This window comes from Vanacampus margaritifer, chromosome 19, assembly GCF_051991255.1.
Source record: "Vanacampus margaritifer isolate UIUO_Vmar chromosome 19, RoL_Vmar_1.0, whole genome shotgun sequence".
Classification (NCBI taxonomy): domain Eukaryota; kingdom Metazoa; phylum Chordata; class Actinopteri; order Syngnathiformes; family Syngnathidae; genus Vanacampus; species Vanacampus margaritifer.
This window is the reverse complement of record NC_135450.1, coordinates 10,265,973-10,293,340: the sequence shown is the minus strand read 5'-3', so window position 1 is coordinate 10,293,340 and position 27,368 is coordinate 10,265,973. Positions and strand designations below refer to the sequence as shown.

Below are 27,368 nucleotides of genomic sequence, written 5' to 3'. Positions count from 1 at the left end.
GCTAACATGCTAACAGGTCTTGTTTTGTATTTTGCTCGTGTAGCGGGGCAGCTGGCGGGCAACTCGTCGGTGGAGATGTACAAGCAGGTTCTTCTGTCCGGCTGCCGCTGCATCGAGCTGGACTGTTGGAAGGGACGCACCACTGAAGAAGAACCCGTCATCACCCACGGCTTCACCATGACCACCGAGGTCTCCTTTAAGGTACCAGTCAGGACAACAAAGTTGATACGTCAACAAGAGGGCGAGTAAACTAATACAGGTGCGTGTTGATGTGTTTCAGGAGGTGATCGAGGCCATCGCAGAGTGTGCCTTTAAGACCTCGCCCTTTCCAGTCATCTTGTCATTCGAGAATCACGTGGACTCGTAAGTTGGCTTTAATTGTCGCAATTTGTGCCTTTAACAATCAGTAACAGATTCACTCTTTCTTTTTTTTTTCTTTCAGACCCAAACAACAAGCCAAAATGGCCGAATACTGCCGCTCGATATTTGGCGATGCTTTGTTGACGGAACCTCTAGAAAAGTATCCTGTGAGTACGACACACACATAGACACACGTTTCCTGAAGCATGACAGTCTATTTGTCGTCTCACATAACGGCCTGGTATCGACAGTTTGTGTCGCATTTGGCAAGGCGTGCTGGCACTCGTCTCTCCCGTCTGTCACACTTCAAAATGGCCTCCCGCAGATGTGATTTATTTATGCGCGTCTGTCTGTTTACATGCCTTGGAGTCCGTCACTTTTTCCCTTCTTCGCCAATATCACACGAGGGGCTCGCAGGCCTCGGCAGCTGGGTGTGATTAAATGGTCAGACGATAAAGTGCGGCCGGCGTAATCTCTGCGCCCCTTTTTCTTGGCGGCACTTTATCAGTCTCGCTTCTGTTGCCATGGCTACCAAGCCCAAGCTTGCTTTATCCCTTTGTCGCCAAACTCTCCCATAACACGTCCACCAGCTCCAATCCAAACGTGACTATTGTGTGGATTGACGCAGGCCAAAGTGTGGATTTAAGACGATCATTTTGATAGTGCAAGTGCCTATAACAATGGAGTGAGGCTCCCCAGATGGGCAAAGTTAGCATTCCTTTACAACTGCATCCCTGCAAATTGTTATGGATGTTTTTATATTTTATATGATTGCGTAAAGCACATTTGTGTAATGGAGTGAGGTTCCACTGGTTGCCAAAGTTAGCATGTCAATATGTCTGGATTTCGAAAACTCATTTTCAAAGTCGCCTATCTGTATAGAGTTATTGTACATCACACAATGGTGCAAAAAAAAAAATGTCGTGAGGTTCCAGTGGCTGCCAAAGTTAGCATGTCAATATGTCTAGATATCGAAAACTCATTTACAAAGTCGCCTAACTGTATAGTTATTGCACATCACACAATAGTGCAAAAAAATGGAGTGAGGTTCCCTAGGCTGGCAAAGTTAGTGCCTCCATTCTTCTTTATCTCCACAACTATTGTAAATATTGCTATAGTGTGGGAAGTAAATTGAGTTGGGTTCCCCTGGCTGGAAAAGTTAGCGCCTTAATGCATATGACTCCATGCGAATGATGCCTTGGTTCCACACATATTGATGGAAAGTGAAGGGAGTTAGGTTCGCCAGGTTGGCAAAGTTAGCATGTCAGTATTTCTGCATCGCCACAGCTCATTGCAAAAGTTGCCTAACCGTATATAGTGATTGTACAACACACAATAGTGGAAAAAATGGAGTGAGGTTACCCAGGCTGGCAAAATTACTGGCTACATTCGTTTGCATCGCCACAATTGTTTATAAATGTTGTCATAATGTATATAGCTTCAACGCACATTGATGGAAAGTGGATAAAATTTGGTTCCCCAGTACATCACATTCCAAAATTAAATGGAGTGAGGTTCCCTGGACAAGCAAAGTTAGTACATCAAGCCGTCTGCATCCCTGCAAACCTGCAACCCATTATAAACGCTGCCACTTTCCTCTCAGATGAAAAGTAAATGGAATGAGGTTCCCGAGCAACATCATACCTCTGTGTTGCCAATTGCTATATAAGTGTGTTATTGCATAATCTAAACATGCCTTTATCTTGGCGGCCCTTTATCAAGATCTCCTCTGTTGCCATGGCTACCAGTCCAAAGCTGGTTTTGTCCTTTTGTCACCTATATCCCCTCCCTCTTTCTCCAAAGACGCCATTGTGTGGACTGACACAAGGGTCATTGCGTGACGATTTGAGTTCCACGTGTGTATAACGCTCCCTGCTTCCGTGTGATCCAGCAGGGACGTCTTGTCAGAAGCGAGCAGAAGCATTATCTCCTCCTCAGCAGAGGCTCAGTCAGCCCTGCAACTGGGGATAAAGCGGGAGAATTGTAGCGGGGAGGTAGCGTGAGCCGTGAGGGCTCGCAGAACGTGATGTCATGGGGTTCAATTTCCACCAGTGGGCGTGTAATTGTGGGGAGAAGGTGAAAGCAATGACGGGCGCTTGTTACCCCCCCACCCCTTGCGTTCACATCTTAGCTAATGGGATATGTGCTCTGGACGTCCTGGGTAATGGTTGTTGGGGAGGCGGGTGGCGGCAGATAGGCTAATGTAGCCCGATTGGTTCTAGCTGTGCCTGCGGTGACAATAAAGATGATTGCTGGTTCTACCATAAATTGACTCCACAAAAGCGTTATTCAGCCGCCTTCCAGGCCTTTTGAAAGCTTTGGGAAAAAGGAATGAGATATTGAATTCACCATATTTTCTATAGTGTACGAAGCATTAACACATTTTGGTGGAAAGTGAATGGATTGAAGCTAGCAAAATTAGCGCATCGGTTCTCCAGTCTCAAAATTCTTTGAAATATTGCCGTATTGTCACAGATTAGTGTTAAGTGAATGGAGTTAGGTTCCCTAGGGTGTCCCAGTTAGCTTGTCAAAATATTTGACAAAGTATTACATATCTTAAATATTGCAATACTCTAAATAGTTACACCCAGATGAGTGGGCGGTAAATAGAGTGAGGTTCCTCAGGCTGAAAAAGTTAGCGCCTCTGTAGCACATACACTTGACTTACCATACAGTACTGTAAATATTGGTTTAGTGTATGTAATGTGTATACATGGGGACAGCGAATGGAGTGAGGTTCCCTAGGCTGTGAAAGTGAGCTTGTTAATAGATTGTGATAAATACATTAAATATTGCACAACCGTAAATAGCTACAACGCAGGCTAAAGCAAAGTAAATTTATGTTCCCCAGTCTGATAGTCTTACCACCTCAGTACATCCGTAAACCCATAATTAATTCTAAATATTGCAATACTGTTAATAGCTTCAACATAAATGGTGGAAAGTAATTGAAGTGAGGTTTCTCGGGTCTGAGTAGGGAGCGCGTTAATACAGTTGTATCCCTGCAACCCATTGCAAACTGTTACATACTGTACAAAAATGTTTGCGTGCCAACAAATACAGTTGCATCCAGGTAACTATTTTGTTAAAAACTGACATAATGGGAATGGAGTGAGGTCACCCAGGCTAATAAAGTTAGCATGTCAAAACATTTGTAACACGTTAACTCATTGTAAATAATGAGTTAACTTGCATATATAGTTACAACACAAATTGGTGGCCACCTAATGGAGTGAGGTTCCCTATGCCAAAAAAGTTAGCATGTCCGAATATTATGTATATCCAAATCCTCACAAGTCCTTATATATATTGCCAAATTATGTATAGCATCAACACAGACTGGTGGAAAGTGAATACAGTATGGTACCCCGTGCCCACAAAGTTAGCATCCTAACAAATCCATCTGAATATAAAAAATAAATATAGTGTAAAAAGCTACAGCACAGACGGGTGGAAAGTGAATGAAGTGAGGTTCCTCAGTCTTTCTTGCATCCCCTCAAGTTCGAGGACTTGGTCAACAAGAATCATTTTTTTTTGTTTTTTTTTTGTATAACATTTCCATGTCAAGTTGTTTCGCTCTGATCTTCAGTCCCTTGCTGCCTTTCCACGTGTCTTTTGTTTAAAGGTAGTTAAAACCCACCCAAACATTTGTGCTAATGTCAAGCTGTTGTTCAGCTCTGTGCTGTTAACGGCGTCCTCTGACGTCATTCCTTTCATTCCCGACCGATCTGTTGCTCGAATTTTATTACCGGGTGCGACGCAAGCCCATAAATATGAAAAGTGACAGGAAAAGTCAGCCTCCTGTTCCCCCCTGTAACAAACGTTCACAAGGACACTTGCAAATGTGTGCGACTTTAAGACGTCCACAGATTCTTATTGTTTTGTTTGGTTGTTAGTTAGTTTTTGGAGGGTGGGCATCAGACATCCCTCTCCGTGCCTCCCACTTTTATTACGAGAGAAAAAGTGCTTGAGGCAAGTTAAATTGAACTCGCCCAAGTAATTTGGGCTCTAAATCAATGCGCTTGGTGCCGCGAATGCCAATCGGGAAGGCGTCAAATCTCATATGCGAACGGTGGCGTCGAGCGGAGGCCAGGAAAATTAACACCTGCTTGCTTGTTTTATTGTTGTTTTCAAATCACTTTCCATCCACAACGTTAAGAAAGATCGATGCTTGCGTTGGTTAATGAAATGTTTACGGCTGATGAGTTGTGTCCGACGTTAATTCTTCTAAACACTGTCATCCAAAAGCTTTCCAAAGCCGTTAATAAATGAGATGTCCCAACTTTCTTCCAGAGCAGTGGTCTTCCACACATACTTTCAAAACTAAAATGCAAAAATAGGTGATATTGACTTTAAACAATTTTTAAAAAGCTGTTAATTGAGCATGATTAACTCATTCACTGCCATTGACGGCTACAAACGTCAAAAATTAATTTGAGCTATTTCTATTAGTTTAACATTTTTTTCCAATTTTGTTAACAAGAGTATAAAAACCTAGACATTTTTGGGGGGAATAATCTTTTTTTTTTTTTTTTTTAAGATTATTAAAAATTATAGGCGTCAGCCGATTAAAATTTGTAATTGTAATTAATCGCATGACTTCAATAGTTAACTCGCGATTAATCACAAATTTTATATCTGTTCTAAATGTACAGTAATTTTCTTCTAGGTTTTCATACTCTTGTTAACAAAAGTGAAGAAGAAAAAAAAAGAGTTAAACTAATAGAAATAGTTCAAATCAATTTTTGACGTCTATAGCCGTCAATGGCACTGAATGAGTTAATACATCGCTATATGGACATTTATATTCAAGTGGGATTCAACCATTTAGTGCCACCAATGTTAATATTGGTGAAATATGTTTTTCAACTTGTAGGTTTTGGAGAGGGTCTCGTCCAGCTTGTCAGGTTTTTAAACCACTGTAGTGATATACAGATCACAGTTATTTTATTTTTTTTTACATGTTTTTTTTTCTCACTAAAAGTTTGTCAGAAATTGTGTTTTTGTTCTAATGCCAAATACAACAAAAATATAAAAGCTAGAAACGTACTATTTTTTTCTTTAGTGGTTTTGTTGCTTGTATTGTGACAGAAGACAATATTAACCTTTTTAAAATAATTAAATAATTATAAATTGATTGTATTAGCTATTAGTTGCTGATTGATCGATAAAACGTTTCACCTCTAATCTTGACAATGGTAGCAGATACAGTATTTAGGCACCCGTTTCCAAAAATTCAGTGAAAATATTCCCTCTAGTGGCTGTTTGCAGTATACGTGATTTGATCATCTCTTGTTGTTGTTATAGTTCATGAAAACTAAAGAAATAACTAAAACTAAAATTGAAAAAAAAAAAAACATTAATTACATAAAATAAAAACGATAACTGAATCTACGTTTTTCGGTTATAAAACTAACTATATATATTGTTTTCATCTTTGTCAATTTTATCTTTCAGCGTTTGGGTTTTATTTTTAATGTATTTATTTCAACATTACTTTTCGCCATAGAGAATGAAAAAGGTCAAATAGTCAAGTCGTTTGAGAATTGTAGTTTAATTTATTGAACAATACTTTTCAGGCTTTTTTTTTTAATTATCTTACACTCAACAAATACCACATATATTAAAACAATAAAACTAATACTTAAACTAATGCTAAAACTAATATTTATTTATTTTTAAACTAAAATAAAGCATTTTTTGAAAAATAAAATGAAATAAAAATGAACAAAACTACTCTGAAAAGTAATTAATACAAACTTATTTTATTTTTTTTAAATGTCAAAAATAAAGATGAAATATAATGAAAACCCAAAAGTACACCAAGCTCATTCTCAATATTCTACAACCATCCCCTTGCGTCTCGTCTTCATCCTGTTGACCCGACCCATCTTTAACCTCCACCCTCTCATCCAGTTGGAGTCCGGTGCGCCTCTTCCCAGCCCGATGGAACTGATGGGCAAAATCCTGGTAAAGAACAAGAAAAAGCACCACAAGGCGTCGTCGGACGGCAGCGCCAAGAAGAAGCTGTCGGAGCAGGTGTCCAACACCTGCAGCGACTCGTCCAGCGTTTGCGAGCCGTCTTCGCCGGGTGCCGGTAACACATACGCACGCGCGAGCGCACGCGCGAACGCACCCGCGCGCTGTTATGATGCGATGCGGTCACTGGAGCAACGCCGCTCTCATTGTTTAGCATTCATCACTTTCATGGCGCTCTTTATCAGATGAGTGGATTGCATACACTCGCCGTCAGGAATGGACGCCGCATGCCCACCCGGGTGTCCTAAACGCGTAACATACACGCATTATTTTAGAGCAGTGGTTTTCCAGCTTTGTGAAAATGCAAATGCTGAAAAAACAAAAGGCATATTATTACAGAATCTGATTTATTGGCCAAGTATGTAAAAACACGAGGAATTTGTCTGCACATCATGTCCAAAAAACATTAAAAAAAATAAAAATGCCCAATAGAGGGAGACAGAACGGGAAGCCTGGCGGTTTGCTAATTAGCACCCGAGTTCCTTAGATGGAGAAAAAAAGAAAAGTGACTTCTTGCTTGCGCACGGCACAGAGTTGCACTGTTCAGCTATGCATCGGATAAGACCAAAATCTCATTTCAGCGTTTTGTTTTTTGTTTTTTCGACATAGGTTCCACAAAGGAGGACGTGACCGAGTCCTCCCAGCCAGCGGAGGGCGCCGAGCTCAGCCTGAGGCCACAGGGGAGGAAGTCCATCGGTGAGTCATGGTGGATTATTTCAAGTCGTTATTTCAAAAGGAGTGAGGGAAGCATGATCACACTGCAGGAAGTCTATTTTTTTACGCTCTGAATTATTTTGAGTTTTTGTGTTTATTTCTGTTATGTAAGGTAATGGTTAAAATGAATAACTGTCCGGGGAAGTGATTGCATAAATCATATAACACATACATTTAAGCATGCGCACGTACCATCAACTTTATTTTTACGCTGATTATTTCTAGTTGTTGTTTTTATTTCTATTGTACAATTTGTTGGTTATTTCAGAAAGAGTGAGAGAAGCGTGATCACATTGCAAGGATTGTATAACTGAGCGTATTATGTTTTTTTTTTCCACCATCTTGATTATTTATAGTTTTTGTGTTTATTTTTTATTGTGTATGGTAAAAGTGATTATAGATAACTGAAGAGAGGAAAAAATGCATAAATCATACACAGAGCATGAGCATATGCCACAGACTTTATTTTTACTATGTGGATTATTTCTGATTGTGTTAATTTCTATTGTGAAATGTGGCGGTTACATGAAAATTGTTAGAGAAGAATAATCATTGCAGGAATTGTATAATTGAGCATATTAAGGACTTTTTTTTTACTGTGTGAATTATTTCTAGTTTGATTTCTATCAACAATCACATGATTCATACAGCGCCTACATTGAGCATGTGCATAGACTTTATTTTTACTGTGTGGATTATTTCACACATACTTTATGTATGTGCGTGATTTTTTTTCTTTTTTTTACTTTGAAGATTGCTGTATTTAATTAATTAATTGATAGTGGTTAAGAGGCAATGCAGTGCTGTAATTTGTGTGCGCTTGCTCGTGCCTGTACATGACTGAGTCTGCTTTCCCAATTTGTTATTTTTTTTTTTTAACTCTGTGGATTATTCTGATATGATATGAACTGACTTGATCTTGTCTCTCTTTCAAGGTGAGGTGGAGGCCGAAAGCGAGGACGAAGACGACGATGACGACGACTGCAAAAAGGGATCCATGGACGAGGTGGGTGACGTGCCGACGCTGCCCCCTGGTGGTCATCTTTAGATAACGCACATCCGACACTGACAGCATGGAAACGTTTTCGACTGTGTGGATTATCATCAGGGCACGGCGGGCAGCGAGGCGTTCGCCACGGAGGAAATGTCCAACCTGGTCATCTACATCCAACCTGTCAAGTTTAACAGTTTTGAGGCTTCCAAAAGTACGTTCACATGCCGGTTGATTGTTTTCTTTCGGACTTTGTGCATGTGAATTTGTTGTGTGCCTGCAGAGACAAGTCGCAGCTACCAGATGTCGTCCTTTGTGGAGACGAAAGCTTTGGAGCAGCTCACCAAGTCTCCTGTGGAGTTTGTGGAGTATCCTTTTTCATTTTCGTCTGATTCTTCACTGCAAAAAATTGTTCAAGTTAGCATTTCCATTGAGGGTTACAAACTAAAATGAAGACTTCAAATTTTGGGTTTCATGTTAGGGTTTCTAATAAGGATTTTAAACCAGCGTTAAATTACGGTTTAAATTTAGATGAGTGTTTTAAGCAATGATTAGGCTTTCACATTAGAAGTTCAAACAAATGGTAGGGTTTTAAATTGGGGTTTCAAGTCTGGGCTAGGGGTTCAAGCAAAGGTTAGGGTTTCTTGACAGTATTAAGGTTTACATTTAGCATTTCAAGCCAGGCTTATAGTTTCAATGCTGTGTTAGAGTTTAAATTTAGGGATTCAAGCTTGAGTTAAGATTTAAAATTGGTGTTTCAAGGCTGGTTAAGGGTTTGAAATTAGGGTGTCACACAAAGGTCAGGGTTTCAAGACAGGGATAGGGTTTCATGCAAAAGTTGAGGTTTTAAGACAGGGATAGGGTTTTAAATTTGAGTTGACCCAAAGGTCAGGCTTTCGAGACAGGGTTAGAGTTTCAAATTAAGGTTTCATGCAAAAGTCAGAGTTTCAATACAGGGTGTTTTTTTATTATTATTAGTGTTTCGCGCAAATGTTAGGCTTTCAAATTAGAGTTAACACGCAAAGGTCAGGGACTCAACACAGGATTCAGGTTTCAAATTAGGGTTTCGCGCAAAGGTCAGGGTATCATAAGAGTCTTAGTGGTTAGGGCTGGGGTGTTTAGGGTTCTGTGTTAGGTCAGGGTTCCAAATTAGTCTTAGGGGTTAAAATTAGGGTTTCAAGAAAAGGTCAGGGTTTCAAGAAAGTCTTAGGGGTTAAAATGAGGGTTTCAAGCAAAAGTTGTGGTTTTAAAAGTTTCCTGCCAGGGTTTGGTTTTCAGGTTAGGTTTTGTATATAATTTCAAGTTTCAAGAGGAGGTTTCATTTGAAAATTAGGTTTTCGAGTAAATGTTAAATTGAAATAAAAACTTCAAGACGGTATTAGCCTTTATAATTAGGGTTTCAAGCCAAGCTAGCAGCAGCATTCATTCCATTAGCATTGCTAGCCGCGTTGTCCTTAGCCTCGCTTGCTTTATTCAGATACAACAAACTGCAGCTGAGCAGGATTTACCCCAAAGGCACCCGAGTGGACTCCTCCAATTACAACCCTCAACTCTTCTGGAACGCCGGCTGCCAGCTGGTGGCGCTCAACTTCCAAACTATTGGTGAGAAGTTTACCACCTTCTTGAACCTGATCCTGATCCAGAACCTGTTGCCTTCTCGAACCTGATCCTGATTCTGAACCTGTTGCCTTCTTGAACCTGATCCTGATCTTGATCATCTGCGCAGATCTGTCCATGCAGCTCAACCTTGGCATGTACGAGTACAACGGCAAGTCGGGCTTCCGGCTCAAACCGGAGTTCATGCGCCGGCCCGACAAGCACTTTGATCCGTTTACCGAGAGCACCGTGGACGGGATAGTCGCCAACACGCTCTCCGTCAAGGTGAACAAACACAACAGCGCTGCTTTGATTAGTGGGAATTAGGAGCATTTTTAGGGGGCATCAATTCCTCCCCGTTCCAGATCATCTCGGGCCAGTTCCTGTCGGACAAGAAGGTGGGCACCTACGTGGAGATCGACATGTTCGGCCTCCCCGTGGACACCAAGCGCAAAGCCTTCAAGACCAAAACGTCGCAGGGCAACGCCATCAACCCCGTGTGGGACGAGGAGCCAATCGTCTTCAAGAAGGTGGTCCTGCCCACGCTCGCCTCGCTCAGGATCGCCGTCTTCGAGGAGGGCGGGAAGTTCATAGGGCACCGCATCATACCCGTGTCGGCCATACGGCCAGGTGGGTAATGCCGGGATGAAAAGACAGGGAGAGGGTGGCGAAATTGGGATTTTAGGGTGTTAAATTAGGGTTTCAGAATTGGGGTTTCAAATCAGGGTTTTGAGGTCTGGAGGGGTTTGGGTATAAGCAAAGATGAGCTTTTCAAGGGCATTAAAACTTGGCCAGGGCTTCAAAGTGGGTTTCAAGCCAGTGTCAGGGTTTCAAGACAGGATCATACATGGTTTCATACATGGGATAGTTTTCAATTGTTGAAATTAGGGTTTCCAGCCAGCATTAGGGTTTTAAGTGAGTGTCAAATTGGGTTTTCAATAAAGGATTAGTTTTGTAAATACGAGTTTCAAGACAGGATTATGGTTTGAAAATAGGGTTTCAAAACAAAGTCGGGGTTGTAAATTAGGGTTTCATGAAAGTATTAGGGTTTCAAATCAGGGTTTTAAAACAGGGTTTCAAGTCTTGGCGTGTTGGATTTGAAGCAAAGGTCAGTAATTGAAGTTAGTGTTTCAAGACTGAGTTTTTTTTTCACGTTAGGGTATGAAGACCGTATCAAAGTGTCAAATTAGGGTTTCAAGCCTAGGGTAGAGTTTAATCGTTGAAATTAGGGTTTCCAAACAGCATTAGTGTTTCAAGTGATTGTTAAACTGCGTTTCAAAACAGGATTAGGATTTCAAGAAAAAGATTAAGTGTGTAAATTGGGTTTTATGACAGGGTTAGGTCAGGGTTTCATGATAATATTAGGGTGTCAAGTCTGACGGGTTGGGTATCAAGCCAAGGAGAGTTTTTTTCAAGTTACAGTTTTAAGACTGAGTTAGGGTTTCAAGACAGGTTTATGGTTCCAAATTCGGGTTTCAAGTTGAGGTGTTAAAACACTTGAAGCATTTACTGTTTCAAGTTAAGGTTTCATGACAAAATTACGGATTCACATAGTTTCAAATTAAGGGTTCTAGCCCTGTTAGTGTTTCAAGTTAGCATTTCCAGCCTCCATGTGTCTTGTGTCCACAGGTTATCATTACATCAACCTGAGGAACGAGAAGAACCAAACTCTGACGCTTCCTGCTCTCTTTGTTTACGTGGAAGTCAAAGATTACGTTCCCGACACCTTTGCAGGTTAGCACCTGCTCCCCCCGCCCCACCTCCTCATCATCATCATCATCATCATCATCATCATCATCTTCATGTTTGTCCTCCATGTCAGACGTCATCGAGGCCCTTTCCAACCCGATCCGCTACGTCAACTTGATGGAACAGAGAGCCAATCAGCTGGCTGCGCTCACCCTGGAGGAGGGCGGCGACGATGAAGCCGACAAGGAGGTAAGACGCTTTTCAAAATAAAAGCACTCATATTTTGAATATTGCAATACGAGCTAATTGGTTGGTATGAAGGCAACTTGTGTTAGCATATAGTCAGTTCCAGCTACCGCTGCTTACTTTCAAAATAAAAGCACAAACTGCCCTTAATTGATTGAACTATTTAATTCAAAATAAAAGCAATTCAAGTGCATGGCGCTCAGCAAAGCACTCAACACCTCTATTTTAAGATTGCCTTTCAAAATAAAAGCACTATCATCCTGACTAATCATTCTCATAATTAAAGCAAGATTTTTGGCATTACGCGATTGGGAACTGCAATTGAGGTTTGTTCCACTGGGGGGCGCATTTGAGCTTATGTGACTTATAGTGTGGCCACGGCAACCGTCTCCAAGTGAGCTGAGATGAACGCCAGGCCACAAATGAGAGCATGTGGAACTGGAAATGGGCGAATACGTGCAGATGGTCACTTACCGCCGGCGTTACGATGACGGCGTGTTCTGGAACACGCAGGAAAGTTTTACCGTTGATGATGAAATTTCACCTCGGTCACACGTGTCTTTTGACGGACAGGTGGAGGCGGGCAGCGACCCCCCCTCGGAATCCAAGTCCGACCCCAGGGCCGCGGTGCCGGCGGAGAACGGACTAAGCCACACCCCCATCGCCTCCAAACCGCCGTCGCTGGTTGGACATCAGCCTCAATCTGCAGGTCAGTAGCCCCCCCCGTTGGACACTTGATTAGGTACACCTGAGCAACACGCCTGTCGTTATTCTTCTTAGGCTCTCTGAAACCACCTGTGAAGACCGAGGACATCATCCAGAGCGTCCTCACTGGTACGAACCTCATCCTTTTTTTCTTTTTTTTTTTAACCAAACGTGACTTCCTCCTCATCATCCGTCGTTCGGTAGAAGTGGAAGCTCTGACGCTGGAGGAGCTGAAGCAGCTGAAGGGCTTCGTTCGCGAGCAGCGGAAGCAGTACAAGGAGATGAAGGAGCTGGTGCGCAAACACCACCGCAAGACGGCCGAGCTCATCAAGGAGCACACGGCCCGCGCGGGCGAGCTGCAGAGCCAGCAGCAGCGGCGGCGCAACGCCCTGCACAAGAGCCACAAACGAGATGGTAAGAAAAGGTAGGTGGCGCTCTTCCTCTTTTACTCCCTATGGAACGCAACTCACACTGGAAGTCGGCCATATTGCTTTGAAGGTTCTTTTCAAAAGACACGTCAATTCATTGTGCTGACTGTGTGCAGCCGCTCGGAACAGTCGCTGTCCACGCTGGACCGGGAGCTGAGCGAGCTGGACCAGGAGTGCGGCCAGCGTCTGTCCGAGCTGAAGGAGCAGCAACAGCAGCAGCTCCTCACGCTTCGCCAGGAGCAGTACTACAGCGAGAAGTACCAGAAGAGGGAGCACATCAAACAGGTGAACCCTCACAATCCGCTTTCTACAACACATTCAGGCGTGTTATAACAATGTTATAACACATTTCTGACGTTTATAACACATTCATAACAAGTTTATTATTTGTTTATACATTTATCTCACGTTATCTGTTGCAGTGTTCTTATTTTATGACATATAAAATAATGTTTATAACACATAACATTTATAACACACTTATAACAATTCCTTAATACAAGCTCCATACATTTATTAAAATTTCACTTTAATGATACATAATAACTTTTTTTTAATATTAAACATATTCATAACATTCATAATGGGTTTATATTTGTAAACGTTCATAACACATTTATAACAAGTTTATAAAATTACTGACATGACACACACATAAAAAAAAAGTTAGAATATGTCTATACGTTTATAAATAGTTTATTACACATTTACAGCTCATTCTTGACAAATTTATACACAATTTATATGTTTACCTGGAACACCTTTTACCATGTTTGTAATACATTTATAACATGCTCATACATTTCATACAAGTTAAAACCTTTGTAAACTGTTTATACATTTTTTTATAACATAGATACAGTATATATATAATTTTTCATATACCAAACAGATTTTTTTATTTATTTATAATACATTCATAACACTCTTATTAATACTTTTTATTATAGGTCATCCATAGTAGATATTTATGTTTGTTTGTTTGCTTTGCTTTTTTTTATTGCTCCACAACGACAATATATTGTTGATTTGATGTTTGTTTATCATTACATTGTGCGCTGAATGATTAACGTCCGTGTTAAACAAACACGCGAGTATTCATTAATCTTCCCGTGCCTGTTTGCTGTGGAAAAATTAATTTCCTCTGCTTGGCCTCACCTGCAGTCACTGCCAAGCAGATTGCAACAAACCTCAAATGTTTCGATATTTTTGTGCAGCTGGTCCAATTTTTATGCCACGAAAAATCCGAGGACCCATTTATTCCCGCAGCTTTAATTCTTATTATCTCCCCACATGACCTTTTTCTTTCTCTGTTTGCATCCAGCTGGTAGAGAAGCTGACCGTCCTGGCCGAGGAGTGTCAGAGTGCACAGTTGAAAAAGCTGAGAGACATCTGTGAAAAGTGAGAGCATCACTCGGCATTCGTCGTGTTCAAAACCACATGAAACACCTCCATTTTGTCCTGCAGGGAGAAGAAGGACCTGAAGAAGAAAATGGACAAAAAGAGACAAGAGAAGATCAGCGAGGCCAAGTCGAAAGACAAGAACGTCACAGAGGAGTGAGTCTTGTAATGCACAGTTGCGACCACAAGGGGTCGCTGTAGGCAAAGAAACTCCTTATTTGGTGCTGCCATTGTTTCCTGCAGAGAGAAGCTGGAGATAAACAGGTCGTTTGTCAATGAGGTGGTGCAGTACATAAAACGGGTAAGAATACGCGCCGACCGCAATGTAGCCTTAACAACAATCACATTTTAAACTATTTAATGAAAGCTTACGGCATTCTTTTTTATGATATTGTTGGGAGCTCGTGTTTACTGAGTTCAGTCGAGCGCAGAGTGAATATTAATATTATTTTCAATTAATTGAACAAAACAAAACAAAACGGAAGCCTAAATTGAAGCTAAATTTCGTTTTAGTGAACCTCCTTCAACGGTATGTTTGGTAACTATTGGTTAGCTGACCAGAGTGAGCATAACTGTGGCTAATGCTAATGCTAATGCTAGTTCTTTGAATTATGTCCATGGGTTCCCATGGAGCGGATAAAAAAAAACATCGCTAGCACGACTAATAAAAACCCTGAAAATAGGGTCTCCTTAAGCAAAATTAGATAATTATGAATATCAACAACATAATATTGACCGAAATAAATTCATGTATTGAATACAATATTATAAATACAATTTTTATAATGTATATAATGGGTGTCTATTACTGTTACTACTACTTATGTTCACCAAGTTATTTTGACTTCATGGATTTTATTTTTTACTTTTAGAGTAGATTTAAAAAAAAAAATCTAAACACATTATAAAATATACCCAAAAAATACTTGATTTAAAAAAGTTGTGACTAAATTATTAATATAAAGTAAATATTTTTTATTATGCCTATTACATTTCATTATTTTCAAGAAATTACTCTTTTAAAAGTTGACCTCACTTTTAAAAACATATTTTTTACTTTTGTAAGTACATTTCATAGTTTTTTTGTTTCTTTTAATAATCTCACTGAAATGTGACAGCTTTTGTGAACAATGTGTTTTTGTGTGTGTAGCTGGAGGATGCGCAAAGCAAACGACAGGAACGACTGCAGGAAAAACATAAGGACATACGACAGCAGATTTTGGATGAGAGGCCAAAGGTAAAAAATAAAATAAAAATTAAGATGACAGTGGAGAGTAATGGGTGTTGCATATTGCAATTTCCAGAAGAGGTGGTGTGACATCACAGGAGAGGGAAGGTGATTTTTGTTAAATACAACTTTATTCATAGTATTCAGACTTTCGTAAATGACAACTTTATTTGCATAAATGGTTACTTTATTCTTAATGTTTTGAATTGTTTATGGTAAAATTGCTACTTTTTTTCGTTAAATAATCCAACTTTACTGTCAAAATTATGTAATATTCCGTCTACAGTGTGTTATCTTAAAACGGCGATTATATTCTCATAATGCGCCGACAACATTTGTGTAAAATCATTACTTATATGCCACATTTGCTGTAGTGTCATAAAACATGACTTTATTATTCTAAAATTAAGATTTCAGTCTCATAATGTTGTGATTTTAATCCTGTAAATTTCTGACTTATTTTTCGTCCAATTTTAATATTCTGCATAAATCTCCATTTCGTGCTCAATGTTGTTTTCGGGTGTGTGTTAAGTATGAATGTATCTTATCATCAATGCATGTGCCTGAGTGTATCTTGCCTCACTGTGCAAGCCTTGAATTAAACACGCACACACGTGCGGTCGTCATGGCAACCTGGGAGCACCCCCCCCCCCCCCGCCCCCCCTTGCTACCCTCCTCCATCCTTTATGACACTCCGCAATCTGCTCATTCGGAAGTGAATCCTCCATCTGTGGCGAGGAGGGAGGGAGTCCGAGAAGTGTGTGTGTGTGTGTGTACTTACTGTATACACACACATACACACTTGAGGGAACATCCAAAGTGGAACATTAGCTGTTTTGTGCCTCGAGTCGTTTCATGTGAGATTTCAGCTCAGTGAGGTTCGCAGCATTAATTAACTGTTTAGTGACACTTAATTTAATATTACTGTGCTTTGTGTAATTTAAATTGTCTTCATTGTTTAGCTTGCTTCATTTTTCACTTGTTTTATTTTTAGCTTCTTTTTTTTTTTTTTTTTACACTTTTTGTAAATTGTTTTTAACTAATTATGGTTGACAGTTTTTATACTATTTATACCTAATTTTAGCATTTTTTTTCAACAGTAGAGTTGCTAACTTATTTTTTTATTTTGTAAAAAAAAAAAAACAATTCTCCCAGTGTTTTATAATTTTTAATTAAAAATGGTCAACTTCTTTTTACGCCTACATTTTTCGTACATATTATTCAACATTTTTAAATAGTAGCAGCTAACTTTTTTTTTTTTACTGTTTTTTTTTATTGTTTGTAAGAAATATTGGTTAGTTCCTTTCTAACTTTAACTTTTTTTTTTTAACTTAATGGTTAACCTTTTTTAAACTTCAGTTTTGTTTTCTGCTGTATTTCTATTATTTACTATGGGATTTTTAAAAAATGTAAAAAATGTTTTATTTATTTATTTATTCATTACCAAAAAAAGACCAAATTAAAAACACAGCATTTCCAGTTGATCCCCATTTAAAAGAAGTGAGTTAAGCAACTGTCTCATCTTAAGCTTCCCTTTGGAACTCCTCCTTTTATGGTGGGAATGACTGCTGTTTTTTCTACATTCCTGCTGTTGCTGCTGCAGAGAACATTTGGAGAAAGGGAAAGTGAAGTCAAGGAAGGACACGCATGCACACACACATTGCAAAAAGTGCTTCTGTTTCAATAGGCATTCGTCTATTTCGCTCGGCCGCCGCTGTTGACTTTCAAAGTTAGGAAGCGGATAACGTTGAGAATATCAATGAAGCAAAAGGTGTTTCATCTCAACTTTATCAGACATTCCGTAACACACACACACACACGCACACACAGCGGGCAAGAGAATTCTTCTCCTGCAATTCTGACAGGGTGGTGACCCTCCCATCTTATCTTCTTTACAAGTAAGCTTTTCGGGCCTAATTGGGATGTGTATGGAGACGGGAAAGTTTTCTTGTACAGCCTCTTTGTTATGTGTGATGTGGATAAAAAAAAAAGGAAGAAAGAAAAATGACACAGGCATCAAAAATAAACTCACTAGACACTTTACTAGATACACCTGGACACCCTGGACTGGTCGCTAGCCAAACGCAATTGATTCTTCAATTAACCAACATGCATGTTTTGGTAATGTCAGATTATTATTTTTTAATGGTATAGTTTTACTTGCAGTATTTTGATATTTTGTGATTTTATATATCTCAGTTTAATATATATTTTTTAGAATTTAATTTATATTTATTTCATCAGGTTTTAGACACTTTATTTATTTTTTATGTCATTTGGTTTATTTAAATTGTATTTATTTTGTTAATTTTTTTTGTTTTAGTTCTTTACTTAATATCATATCATATCTCATTTACTAATTAATTTTAAATTAATTTCCATTTCATTCATTTTAACTTATCTAATTTAAAACATTTAATGTAATTATTTATTCTTTAATTTTTAAAATGTATGTCTCAATTGATTTCTATTGATATTTGTTTATTATATTTTATTTTATTTATCTAAATCGATTTTTTTTTTAATTTAATTTAATTTATTCTTTAATTTTGAGGGCAAGAAAATAAAATTATATTTAGAGTGCATTGGACTTACTGATGGCTCCTACCAAGCACTCTCAGCAGTGTTGATTTAGATTGACAACTAAAACTCACTCGGGGAAGTTTAAAATAAATAATAAATTCAGATCCCAGCCCCAGTTTTACTCTTTCACCAACATTTGTGGACAGGTCTTATCAACAGGAAGCACTGAAAAAAAATCTCAAGGGTCCATCCCCAAAATTGAAGTCAGCTATTTTGGTTTGAAGCAAACATTTAATAATAATAATAGCAACAATAATAATAATGTGTGTGTGAAGTGCCTTGCCCATGGACACGACGACACATGACTTGGGGAGAACGGGGGATCGAACAGCCGACCTTCTGGTTACTGAACAAACGTTTCTACACCCTGAACTACGGAAACCACCATTTTTTTGCATTTTGTGTGAATTCTAGCTCTTTTGTCAAACTCCTTCTAGGGAATTGGCCCAAATGAGCCCCAGTCAGAATCAGGTATTCTAGACAGATGGGTGAAACTAAATTGCCAAGCTTCTCCCTTTCCCTCGACGGCTTCTCGAAAGGAGGACAGCCGCTGAAGAAGGTCACGTTGCTTGTTGTATTTTAGGAAACGTGTGCCCGGGGTGTGTGGCGTGCACGCGTTTGTTGACCAATGTTGAAAGAGGAACGAGGGGGAGGCACTCTGGGAAATTGGTGGATGACCAATGTGAATGTAGATCAGAGTGGATACACAACTTTACTTTCTGACCCTTTTTCATGCATGAAGGATTTAAAGGAGAAAGACATACTGTGGTATGAATTTTATTTATTCATTTATTTATTTATTTTAAAGTTATCAGTTATCCTGATAACATCTGAGACATCTTTCCTACCTTGCTAACCACCTATTAAGCTAACTAACAACAAACTTCATAACTAAAGCTAATTAAAAATAGCAAGTTTACTCAACACCTGACAACCTTTTTAACTTCCCTATGAAATAGATAGTTCACTAGCACTCAGTGAACTAGATAACCAAATAAAAACTAATTTCCCAATGATAGCTAATAGAAAATAGCGTTGTGTTTTCAACAACTTAGCTTCCTTAACCAACTAGCTAACCAACAAACTAGATAACAGCAAACAAACCTCATGGAAAATTGCAAAAAGTTATCTTATTGAACGACAGCCTTTTAACTTTCCTAACCAACTAGTTGACCAACAAACTAGCTAACTAACAACAACAAACTTCCTAACTAATTCTAATAGCAAATAGATAGCCTAAAACCCTTTTTACGTTCACTAACCTAAACCAGCTAGCTAACTGGCTAACCAACAAATGGGCTAACAACAAACAAACTTCCAAAGTAAATCTAATAGTACATAGCTATCTTATTCAACAACTGAAAAATGTTTTAACTTCCCTAACCAACTAGTTAACAAAATAACTATCTAACAACAACTAGCTTAATTAATCATTAACTTCCTGACTAAAGCTAATATTAATAGCTGGCTAACAAACCTACTAGCTAACAAGCTAAGTGGCCGTATATCAATACGAAGAATTCAGACTACGGTCTCGTCAAGTACATTCTTCCTAAGAACGTCGAATCTGACTTATTTTCGTGATAGCATCACGAAATGCATCTTGGGATATTTACTTAGCCAAACGTTCACTAGTATCCAAACAATGCATCTTTGGTTTAAGCTATCTCATAAGAATAGCATCCAGGTATTCCGTGGATTCTTGATTTATTTGTACTGTCAATTGGAACAGTACTTGGTCCACAACTGATGATGTTACAGAAGATAACAAGGACGTAAAAACAGACAAAAAATGCCAATTCTTAACTAAAGCTAACATTAAATAGCTAGCTAACATGTTTGCTAACAAGCTAACTATCAAACCAAAAAACAAATTCCTCGTATCGCAAGACAAAAAAAATCGTCCAAACATATCTCAAAGGCATAAGATTTTCTCAGATGCCCACCGCCCCCAAATTTAATTTTTTCATCTCCAGTTTCAGTACTTGTGACACAATCACACTTTCACATGTCTCCCCATGATGCTCAGATCCTCCCACCTCCTTGGCATATGCCAGGGTGTCATCAGAGGGGTGAAAGATGACAGTTTTAATCAGGGCCTGCTCGCGCCACACACGTGTACGTACGCACACAATTGCACACACGTCCCACCCCCTAAGTAGGTCATGCGCAGTACAGAGCGCGCCGCATTTTTAGCCATCTGCTTGTGATGTGATGAGCTCGATGTCCGCTCTGTGAGAGCCGCACCGAGAGTGAGACGCAAGGAAGGACGGAAAGGGAGGGTGAGGACGAGGGGGTAGCAGGAGAGGGGAGGGGAGGTGAGGGAGGCGTACAAGGTGACCTTCAGCATGCAAGGACTCCAAAAATTAGTATTTTAGGAGGCTTTTATCACACACAATCTTCACTTCAGCAGTGACAGTTTTCCGTGGGTCTGACACTAAAAATTACTATATGAGAACGTGTCAAGTATGAAGATGATTTGCTAAATGACAACAGTGCGGTTTAGAAAAATTTAAATAGCACATCACTGATTTTTGGTGCATTCATTCAGAGCTCTAAATATGAATTCACATATTCAACTATATAAACACAATTTCATTTTTTATTGTTATTGCTTTTATTTATTTAATTTTTTTATTTTTATTATTTATTTTTTAAAATAAAATATGAATTTAACATCTCATAGTGATTTATTTGGTATTTTTTGTGTTTTTCAAGTAGTTTTATTTTGTATAGATTTTTTTGTTTGTAGTTTGATATTTTTGTTTAATAAATACTGCTACAATTGGATTTTATAATTTTGTTTTTTTTAATACTTGAGATTTAAATGTATTGTGTGATTTAGTTTTTTTGGGGCAAAACATTTGTCAAATGTCAAATTTATTTTTTTTATTTTTTAAATTTGAACAATATCTGATATGAAGACATGACCTATTGATTTATTAGAATTTTTTTTTTCCTTTGTTCAAAAGCTTTACAGGTAATCAAACCAAAAATGTTACTTTTTCCCTCTAAGTATGGACACTACACTCGTATTGTGCTTTCATCTTGTTGCGTGACAGAAATTCAGAAAATAATAGATGAAGTGGCTTGGGCATCTGGTTAGGACTCCTCCCTGGTGAGGCGTTTCGGGGTCGTCCCACTGAGGCCTCGGAGACGTCCCAAGACACGCTAGTCTCGGGATCCCCATAGCGAAGTTGGACGAAGTGGCTGGGGAGCGGGACGTCTGGTCTTCTCTGCTAAATCTGCTGCCCCCACGACGCAACCTCAAATAAGTGTCAGGAAATGGATGGAATCCCAAAGATACGTTATGGTCGTCCTCCACCATCTTCCCTAAACGTTTTGTCCCCAGCCCGCAAGGCTCCGCCCCTAATGGACTTTCGTTTTCCTGCTACTTGGCCGCAGATGTGCCCATAAATCTCAAGTCGAAAATTGGACAGTGTGTCTCGAAAGTGCGATGTGTTTTGGATCCTCTCTGCTCCCAATGTCAGCGTCTTGCCAGAAGACTGCGACGGCGTTGCTCTTTTAATTACGCTGCTCCCCGGGGGAGCCACTTGGGTAGTTAAACAGAGAAATCAGCATTAAAGCAATTATTGGCTCGCAATGAATTGAATGCTGTCATGTGTAATCATTGGATGGCGGACTTCGGAGAAAAACAGCGCGGTCGCTAGCCTTGCATCACCTGTGTAAGAGATCATGTGACCACTTGGAAACTAGCGATTTATCTTTTCAATACGGAAGCATGGAACTGCTGATGTGGAGTAAACAGTTTTGACTGGGCTATATCGTTTTAATGTATTGATAAAGTGGCGTAGTGATTTCAGAGCGCTAACAGGAAAATAGTGGAGGAAGTCAAAATAAATGCAATGTCCGAAAGAAAGGTCTACTTCACCTCCAAACCAGAAGGAAAAGCCTCCAGGCTACTTCCTCGTAGGTTGCTAAGCAACCACTTCCAAATATGGGCATGCATAGGCCGCAGTTTTATGAAGATTTATTTGGCGATTCTAGCATTCCAGTGGACCAAACTGTTCTTCACCACATTTTCTACCTCTCCATCCGTAGCTGCAGAGCGACCTGGACCAGGAGTACCAAGACAAGTTCCGCCGGCTTCCCGTGGAGATCCAGGAGTTCGTCCAAGACAGCAGCAAGACCAAGCCGGGCGACTCTCACCCGGCCGCTTTCTCCTCCACCTCCTCCGCGGCCGAGCGGCTCAACCACAAAGCGTCGCAGTCGGAGGACGACACCGAGGAAGCTTCGCTGGAGCGGGTCTACGACACGCCCCTTTAGAGGCGGACTGCTGTGTGTTTGTGAGGGATCGTTGTGGTGAGTAGCTGTGGTTCGGACCCGCGTGTATATAGTACCTTTGTTGTATTTGTACGTCATCTGTGTGTTGTCGTCGCTGTTTGGGTGCGGCCACTAGCGAAGGAATAACTTACTTGAACTTTTGCACATTTTGATTTTCTATCGTGTTGACGTCTGGTCAGCCTTTACTCCTCGACGTGGTTTTTTGCACTGAGCTCTCACTTCCCGACATTGTGACGGAAAAACGTTAATCCGGAATAACTACATTTTGTTCTTACAGAACGACGCTGCTATTTGTTTTAAATGCCACCGTTTTACCACCATTGATGTTGTTTGTGCAATTTTATTTTTTAAACGGGATGTGTACAGTTTCTGCATGTACTAACTGTAGATGTTACGGTAGCTCTGTAGCAGTTGATTTGAAAGGTGGGATGACTTCAAAAAAAATTACGACAAATACTCAATCATGGAGGGGAAAAAACACATTTATACTGTGAAGCCCTGCAAATTTGCACTACGGCATTCACAAAATGTTTTTGCGGATTTTTTTTTTTTAACTGATCCTCCATTTGTGTTCTTTTGGTTACATAAGTGGCATCATGATACCACAAAAGTCAGTTGAGGAGCTTCATTTTGACAAAGTAGTCCTTTGTCACCATCTTGTGGAATCTATAGACAATTAGCCATCTGTTATTCACAGGTTTTGCACCAAGATGATATATGAATCACTGATCTAATGTATTGGAGCCATACAAATAGTTTCAATTTACCACTACAAATTTTTTATTTAATTTAATTGGGGACTGATACAGTGGAGATTCTATGAGAGTCAAATTATCGAGGCAATTGTATAGCAAGATGAAACAACAAAAATGCACATTTTTGTAAGTGCAAAGTGAAGGAATTCGCATGCCATTTGTTGCTAGGCAGACTTCAAGGGGCTCGAGCATAACTGCCCCGTTACTGGACGCAAAAATCGAACGGGAAGTATCAAAACAAAAGTGAATGACTTCTCTGTATTAACTATAAAATGCATATCGTTGTTGTCTGGTGTTAACCCCTAATGTCCAAATATGGTCAATTTCATATTTTTTCACAAATCGCTTCTCCCCACATAGTTTGTTATTTTTACACATCATAGTGCTTGAAAACAAATCTAGATGAATCCCACCAGTTCCACCACTCCCCCGTTATGCGGGAGCCTTGCAGCTTTATGGCGTCTCAAGATTCAACGTCTGGATGTTTTTTTTAGACAACATCGAGTAAAAATAGTTAGTTAGGCTGTAGGCCTGTTTTGTTTGTGTAATGCTTCATTTACAGAAGGTAGCAAATCAGCCACAAAGATGAGAAAGATGACGCTTAGTCAACTCACTCGTTTTTTTTTTTTGTTTTTTTGTTTTTGCATCACTGCTGGCTCTAAGACCTTTGAAAAAGTCTTTGGGAAGATGACAATGTTTGAACTTGATTTTAGGATGGTGTTGATTTTGGTGTTGTGATACTGATATTTCCTAGAAGGTTATTTTAAAGATGCGAAGATTCCACCTGACAGCGACGATATGATAAATATGTAACTTTTGACACCATTTGGAAAGTGTTTGTTTTCATGATATCTACTTTAAAAGACACAATAACCCCACGTTTTTCATTTTTAAATAACAAATAGTAGGCTTACATTGCTTTTTGTATACAAATCCAACTTAATCGAAGATCACAAGGCTGAATTGTTCGTTTCAATTTTGTGTTACTGATTGACGATTCATCTGACTGATGTCATCTGATATACTGTATAAAAAAAAGAATATAAATATATAAAAGGACGGCCTGTGAAAAAGTAGAAAACAAAAGGACTCTTTGAATGGATGAACGTAAAACGAGTCCCGTGCCTTTTTTTGCATCTGTGTTCCTTGTTAATGTTGAATGTGTGGAATGCGTCCCACTGTAATTATGATGAAGATGAAGCTGTGTGATATTTAATACTTTGGTACCACTACTGACAGAGTAACGCTTGTGGAAAAGTCAAATGTGATTTTGACCGCAAAAGAGAGAGAAAAAAATATTTTTATTCATTTAGTGACTAATTTATGCATCGTCTTGATTGACTTGGATTTAAAGCGCCACTCTCGCGCTCTTGCATTTGAACGTGTATGCTCTGGAATTGTAAATGTACATATATACATATAAATATATATGGCGTAAAGGCTGAAATATGACGTGGATCAAATAACAGTATCGTGTAAAGGGAATTTTGTCTGTAATTAAAAATAAATGTAACTGTTATTATTGTACATTCCAAGGCTGGTTTTGTGTGTCGGCTTTTTTTTTTTTTTTTAATCATAATCACACACCTATTCAATTTTAATTTCATGTTATGTATTTTTAAATATTTTAAAGTCATTTATAAATGCAAATACTGTGACAAAAAAGAAAAAATTGTAAAATGCGTTGCTGCCGTTTGACATTTAGTCACCTTTAAGGACCTGTTCAGCAGTGTGGCTGAAGGTCCTGCATGATCGCTACCTTTCATGCTTATACTGTATAACAGTAATAGTCGCCATGGTGGCGAATGCAACACTTGCATTAAGGACACTTGTGACGCCGTGTGCATATGCCGCACTTCTGGCGGTGGGTGCGGGCTTGGGAGGGTTCCGTGTGTGCGTGGGGAGAAGGGGAAGCCCTTAACAACCCACTTCCCGTCATCTCCTTGGCAACAACAATTTTCAAAGAAGTCCCGAGAGGAACCTGAATGGCGGCCAAGCGAGCGCCGCTCTGCTGCACACGCTAGACGCCTTGACGGATTGTTCACTGCAGCGCATGTGAGATTTCAGCTCAGTGAGACAGTGGCCAAAGGATTACCTCCTCAAGTGGGATTTTCTTTGGATTTTTTGCCCTTTGTGATGACAAATAGAGGAATGGGATTTTCACCCCAAAAAGTGAGCTGGTTTTAGCCAACTTGAAGAGACTGACCTCCCGGGCGCATGTCGTAAACTGTAAAGCGTGAGTATGCCGTTCATTGCTACTTTTCCTTTTACATTGTGAAAGTGATTTGAAACACCCCCTGTACTTATAATGAAGCTTTTACAAGGGCCACAGTTTGACCCAGGAACAGATCAATCATGTGGTTATTGTGTACTTTTGTCGGCGACACTGAGTAATGTTCAGGCTCATGTTGGTAGTTTATAATGTAGGCCAAAAGAAGATGCATGTTAGGATAGAAAGACAGAAAGAAGGAAGGATTTGAAGGAAAGATGAAAGTGTGTGACGAAATATGGAAGGATCGAAAGAAGGAAGGCTGGAAGGTGGCAAGGAAGGATGGAATCCAAGGAAAGAAGGATACAAAAGAGAGAGGAAGGCAGGAAGGAAGGAAAGAAGGAAATATCAAAGCAAAGAATGAGAGAAGTAAGAAAGAATGGGAAGAAGGAAGGACAGAAAGCATACTGGCTGTGAGGATGTAAGGAAGGAATCAAGGATGTATTGAAGGGACGGTTGAAGATAGGAAGGTAATAAGAATGGAATTTAAGGATGGAATGAAGAAAAGAAGGATAGAAAGTAGAAATAGTGGACAGAAGGTATGGTTGGTAGGAGGAAGTCAGGAAGGAATCGATGTATGGATGGGGTAATAGAAGAAGGAAAGAAAGAAGAAAGGAAGGAAGTACAAAAGAAAGGATGGGAAAAAAAGAAGGAAGGATTGATAAGGAATTACGGATGGGGAAGCAGTAAGGAAGGCAACGGGAATGTTATCAAAGGAGGGCAGTAGAAGGATAAAAGGGAAGAAGGACTTTACGAAGGCAGTACCTAAGTAAGGAAACAAGGACGTAACATAGGTGAGAAGGAAGGAATAAAAGATGGGAAGAAGGAAGGATGAAAGTATGCGGGGTGAGAGGAAGTAAGGATGAAACAAGGATGTATTGAAGGATGGAAAGAAGGAATAATGAAACACAGGAAGGCAACAAGGATGGAATCTAAGGAACCCTAACTTGCCTTGAAACCCCATTTTGGAACCCTAATCTTGCCTTCAGCATACCTTCACATTTTCAGTTTATTTGGGAAGTGTCACAAGAATAAACCGTTGAATATGCGTAGTTGTAATTTAGTTTTTTTTTTTTTTTTTTTTTTTAACTCTAGGTATCAACAAATGTGAGACGAGCCCCCCCACCCCATCCCAGGTCGCCCCCAATGACCGGCTGTGAGCACTTTGAACAAGATTGAGCATGTTACGTAAATGCGCTCAGAGGACGAGGATTGGAAGGAGGTATCCTTGAAGTGGACGTTAATGAGGCCCTCCACCAAGCTGCTGCTAAGGTACGACCAACATTTGCACACCAACGCATACATACGGGCATACATTATACATTGTATACGCCACGTACTCACTACATCAGCTTTGTTCTTCACTCGCACGGAACATTATTATATTCATGCATGCTGGATTTTTGGAGGCAGCTCGTAAGATTGTGCAGGTGTGCCTAATATTGTGGCCAGTGTGTATATAGAAATGAAATCAGTCATTTATAGGTTGCAATATTTAAAAAAAAAAAAATACAAACCCGTATTTTTTTTGTTGCAAAATGACGACGTTATATTTTTGGGAATATGTTTCGACTGAAATACCTGTCTATTTATTTGACTGTCGAAAAGATTTTATTATTGTAAAATTGTGTATTTAAAAAAAAACAACAAAAAAAAAACTTAATTTTGTAATAATATGACTTTATTTACCTAAAATGATACATTTTTCCTCAAGCTTTGAATCTTTTGTCTACTTTATTCTTACAGTACAGAACTATGGGGGAAAAAAATCATACACTTATATAATATATACGTTTTTTTTCTTCACACTAGTACTGTAAAAATATTATTCATTAAATGTAATATATATCAACTTTACGTCTGCCATATTTGTTTGACCGTTATAATTTTTCCAACAGATTTTTTTTCTTGAAATATTACTAAAAAAATCTTTGTAAAAAATTGACATTTGAATTCTTGTAATGGCACGACTTTAATCACATAAATTATTTTTTAATGTCACTCGTTTAAGTTTTATTCTTGTCATAAATGAACAAAATTGTGTAGTAAAACAAAATGT

At 39.3% G+C, this 27,368-nt stretch overlaps 1 protein-coding gene across 3 annotated transcripts in view; it reads left to right on the top strand.

The window, feature by feature from the left end:
* plcb1l (phospholipase C beta 1-like) overlaps positions 1–26,545 on the top strand; it is an 88,594-nt gene extending 62,049 nt beyond the window's left edge. Inside the window, exons 11-33 of one of the 3 annotated variants that reach the window (XM_077551833.1) lie at positions 44–201; positions 281–363; positions 443–527; positions 6,277–6,457; positions 7,009–7,095; positions 8,049–8,119; positions 8,222–8,318; positions 8,388–8,472; positions 9,582–9,706; positions 9,831–9,985; positions 10,066–10,330; positions 11,330–11,434; positions 11,523–11,638; positions 12,209–12,344; positions 12,416–12,469; positions 12,545–12,764; positions 12,885–13,053; positions 14,093–14,169; positions 14,236–14,325; positions 14,413–14,470; positions 15,320–15,406; positions 22,043–22,303; positions 26,405–26,545. In XM_077551833.1, the coding sequence (XP_077407959.1) occupies positions 44–201; positions 281–363; positions 443–527; positions 6,277–6,457; positions 7,009–7,095; positions 8,049–8,119; positions 8,222–8,318; positions 8,388–8,472; positions 9,582–9,706; positions 9,831–9,985; positions 10,066–10,330; positions 11,330–11,434; positions 11,523–11,638; positions 12,209–12,344; positions 12,416–12,469; positions 12,545–12,764; positions 12,885–13,053; positions 14,093–14,169; positions 14,236–14,325; positions 14,413–14,470; positions 15,320–15,406; positions 22,043–22,267 (2,729 nt within the window). In that variant the 3' untranslated portion in view covers positions 22,268–22,303; positions 26,405–26,545. Of the gene's footprint in view, positions 1–43; positions 202–280; positions 364–442; positions 528–6,276; positions 6,458–7,008; positions 7,096–8,048; positions 8,120–8,221; positions 8,319–8,387; positions 8,473–9,581; positions 9,707–9,830; positions 9,986–10,065; positions 10,331–11,329; positions 11,435–11,522; positions 11,639–12,208; positions 12,345–12,415; positions 12,470–12,544; positions 12,765–12,884; positions 13,054–14,092; positions 14,170–14,235; positions 14,326–14,412; positions 14,471–15,319; positions 15,407–22,042; positions 24,568–26,404 lie in introns of those variants that run through there. The other 2 variants (XM_077551834.1, XR_013289319.1) reach the window with 2 other exon arrangements.
* Positions 26,546–27,368: the final 823 nt, after the last annotated feature.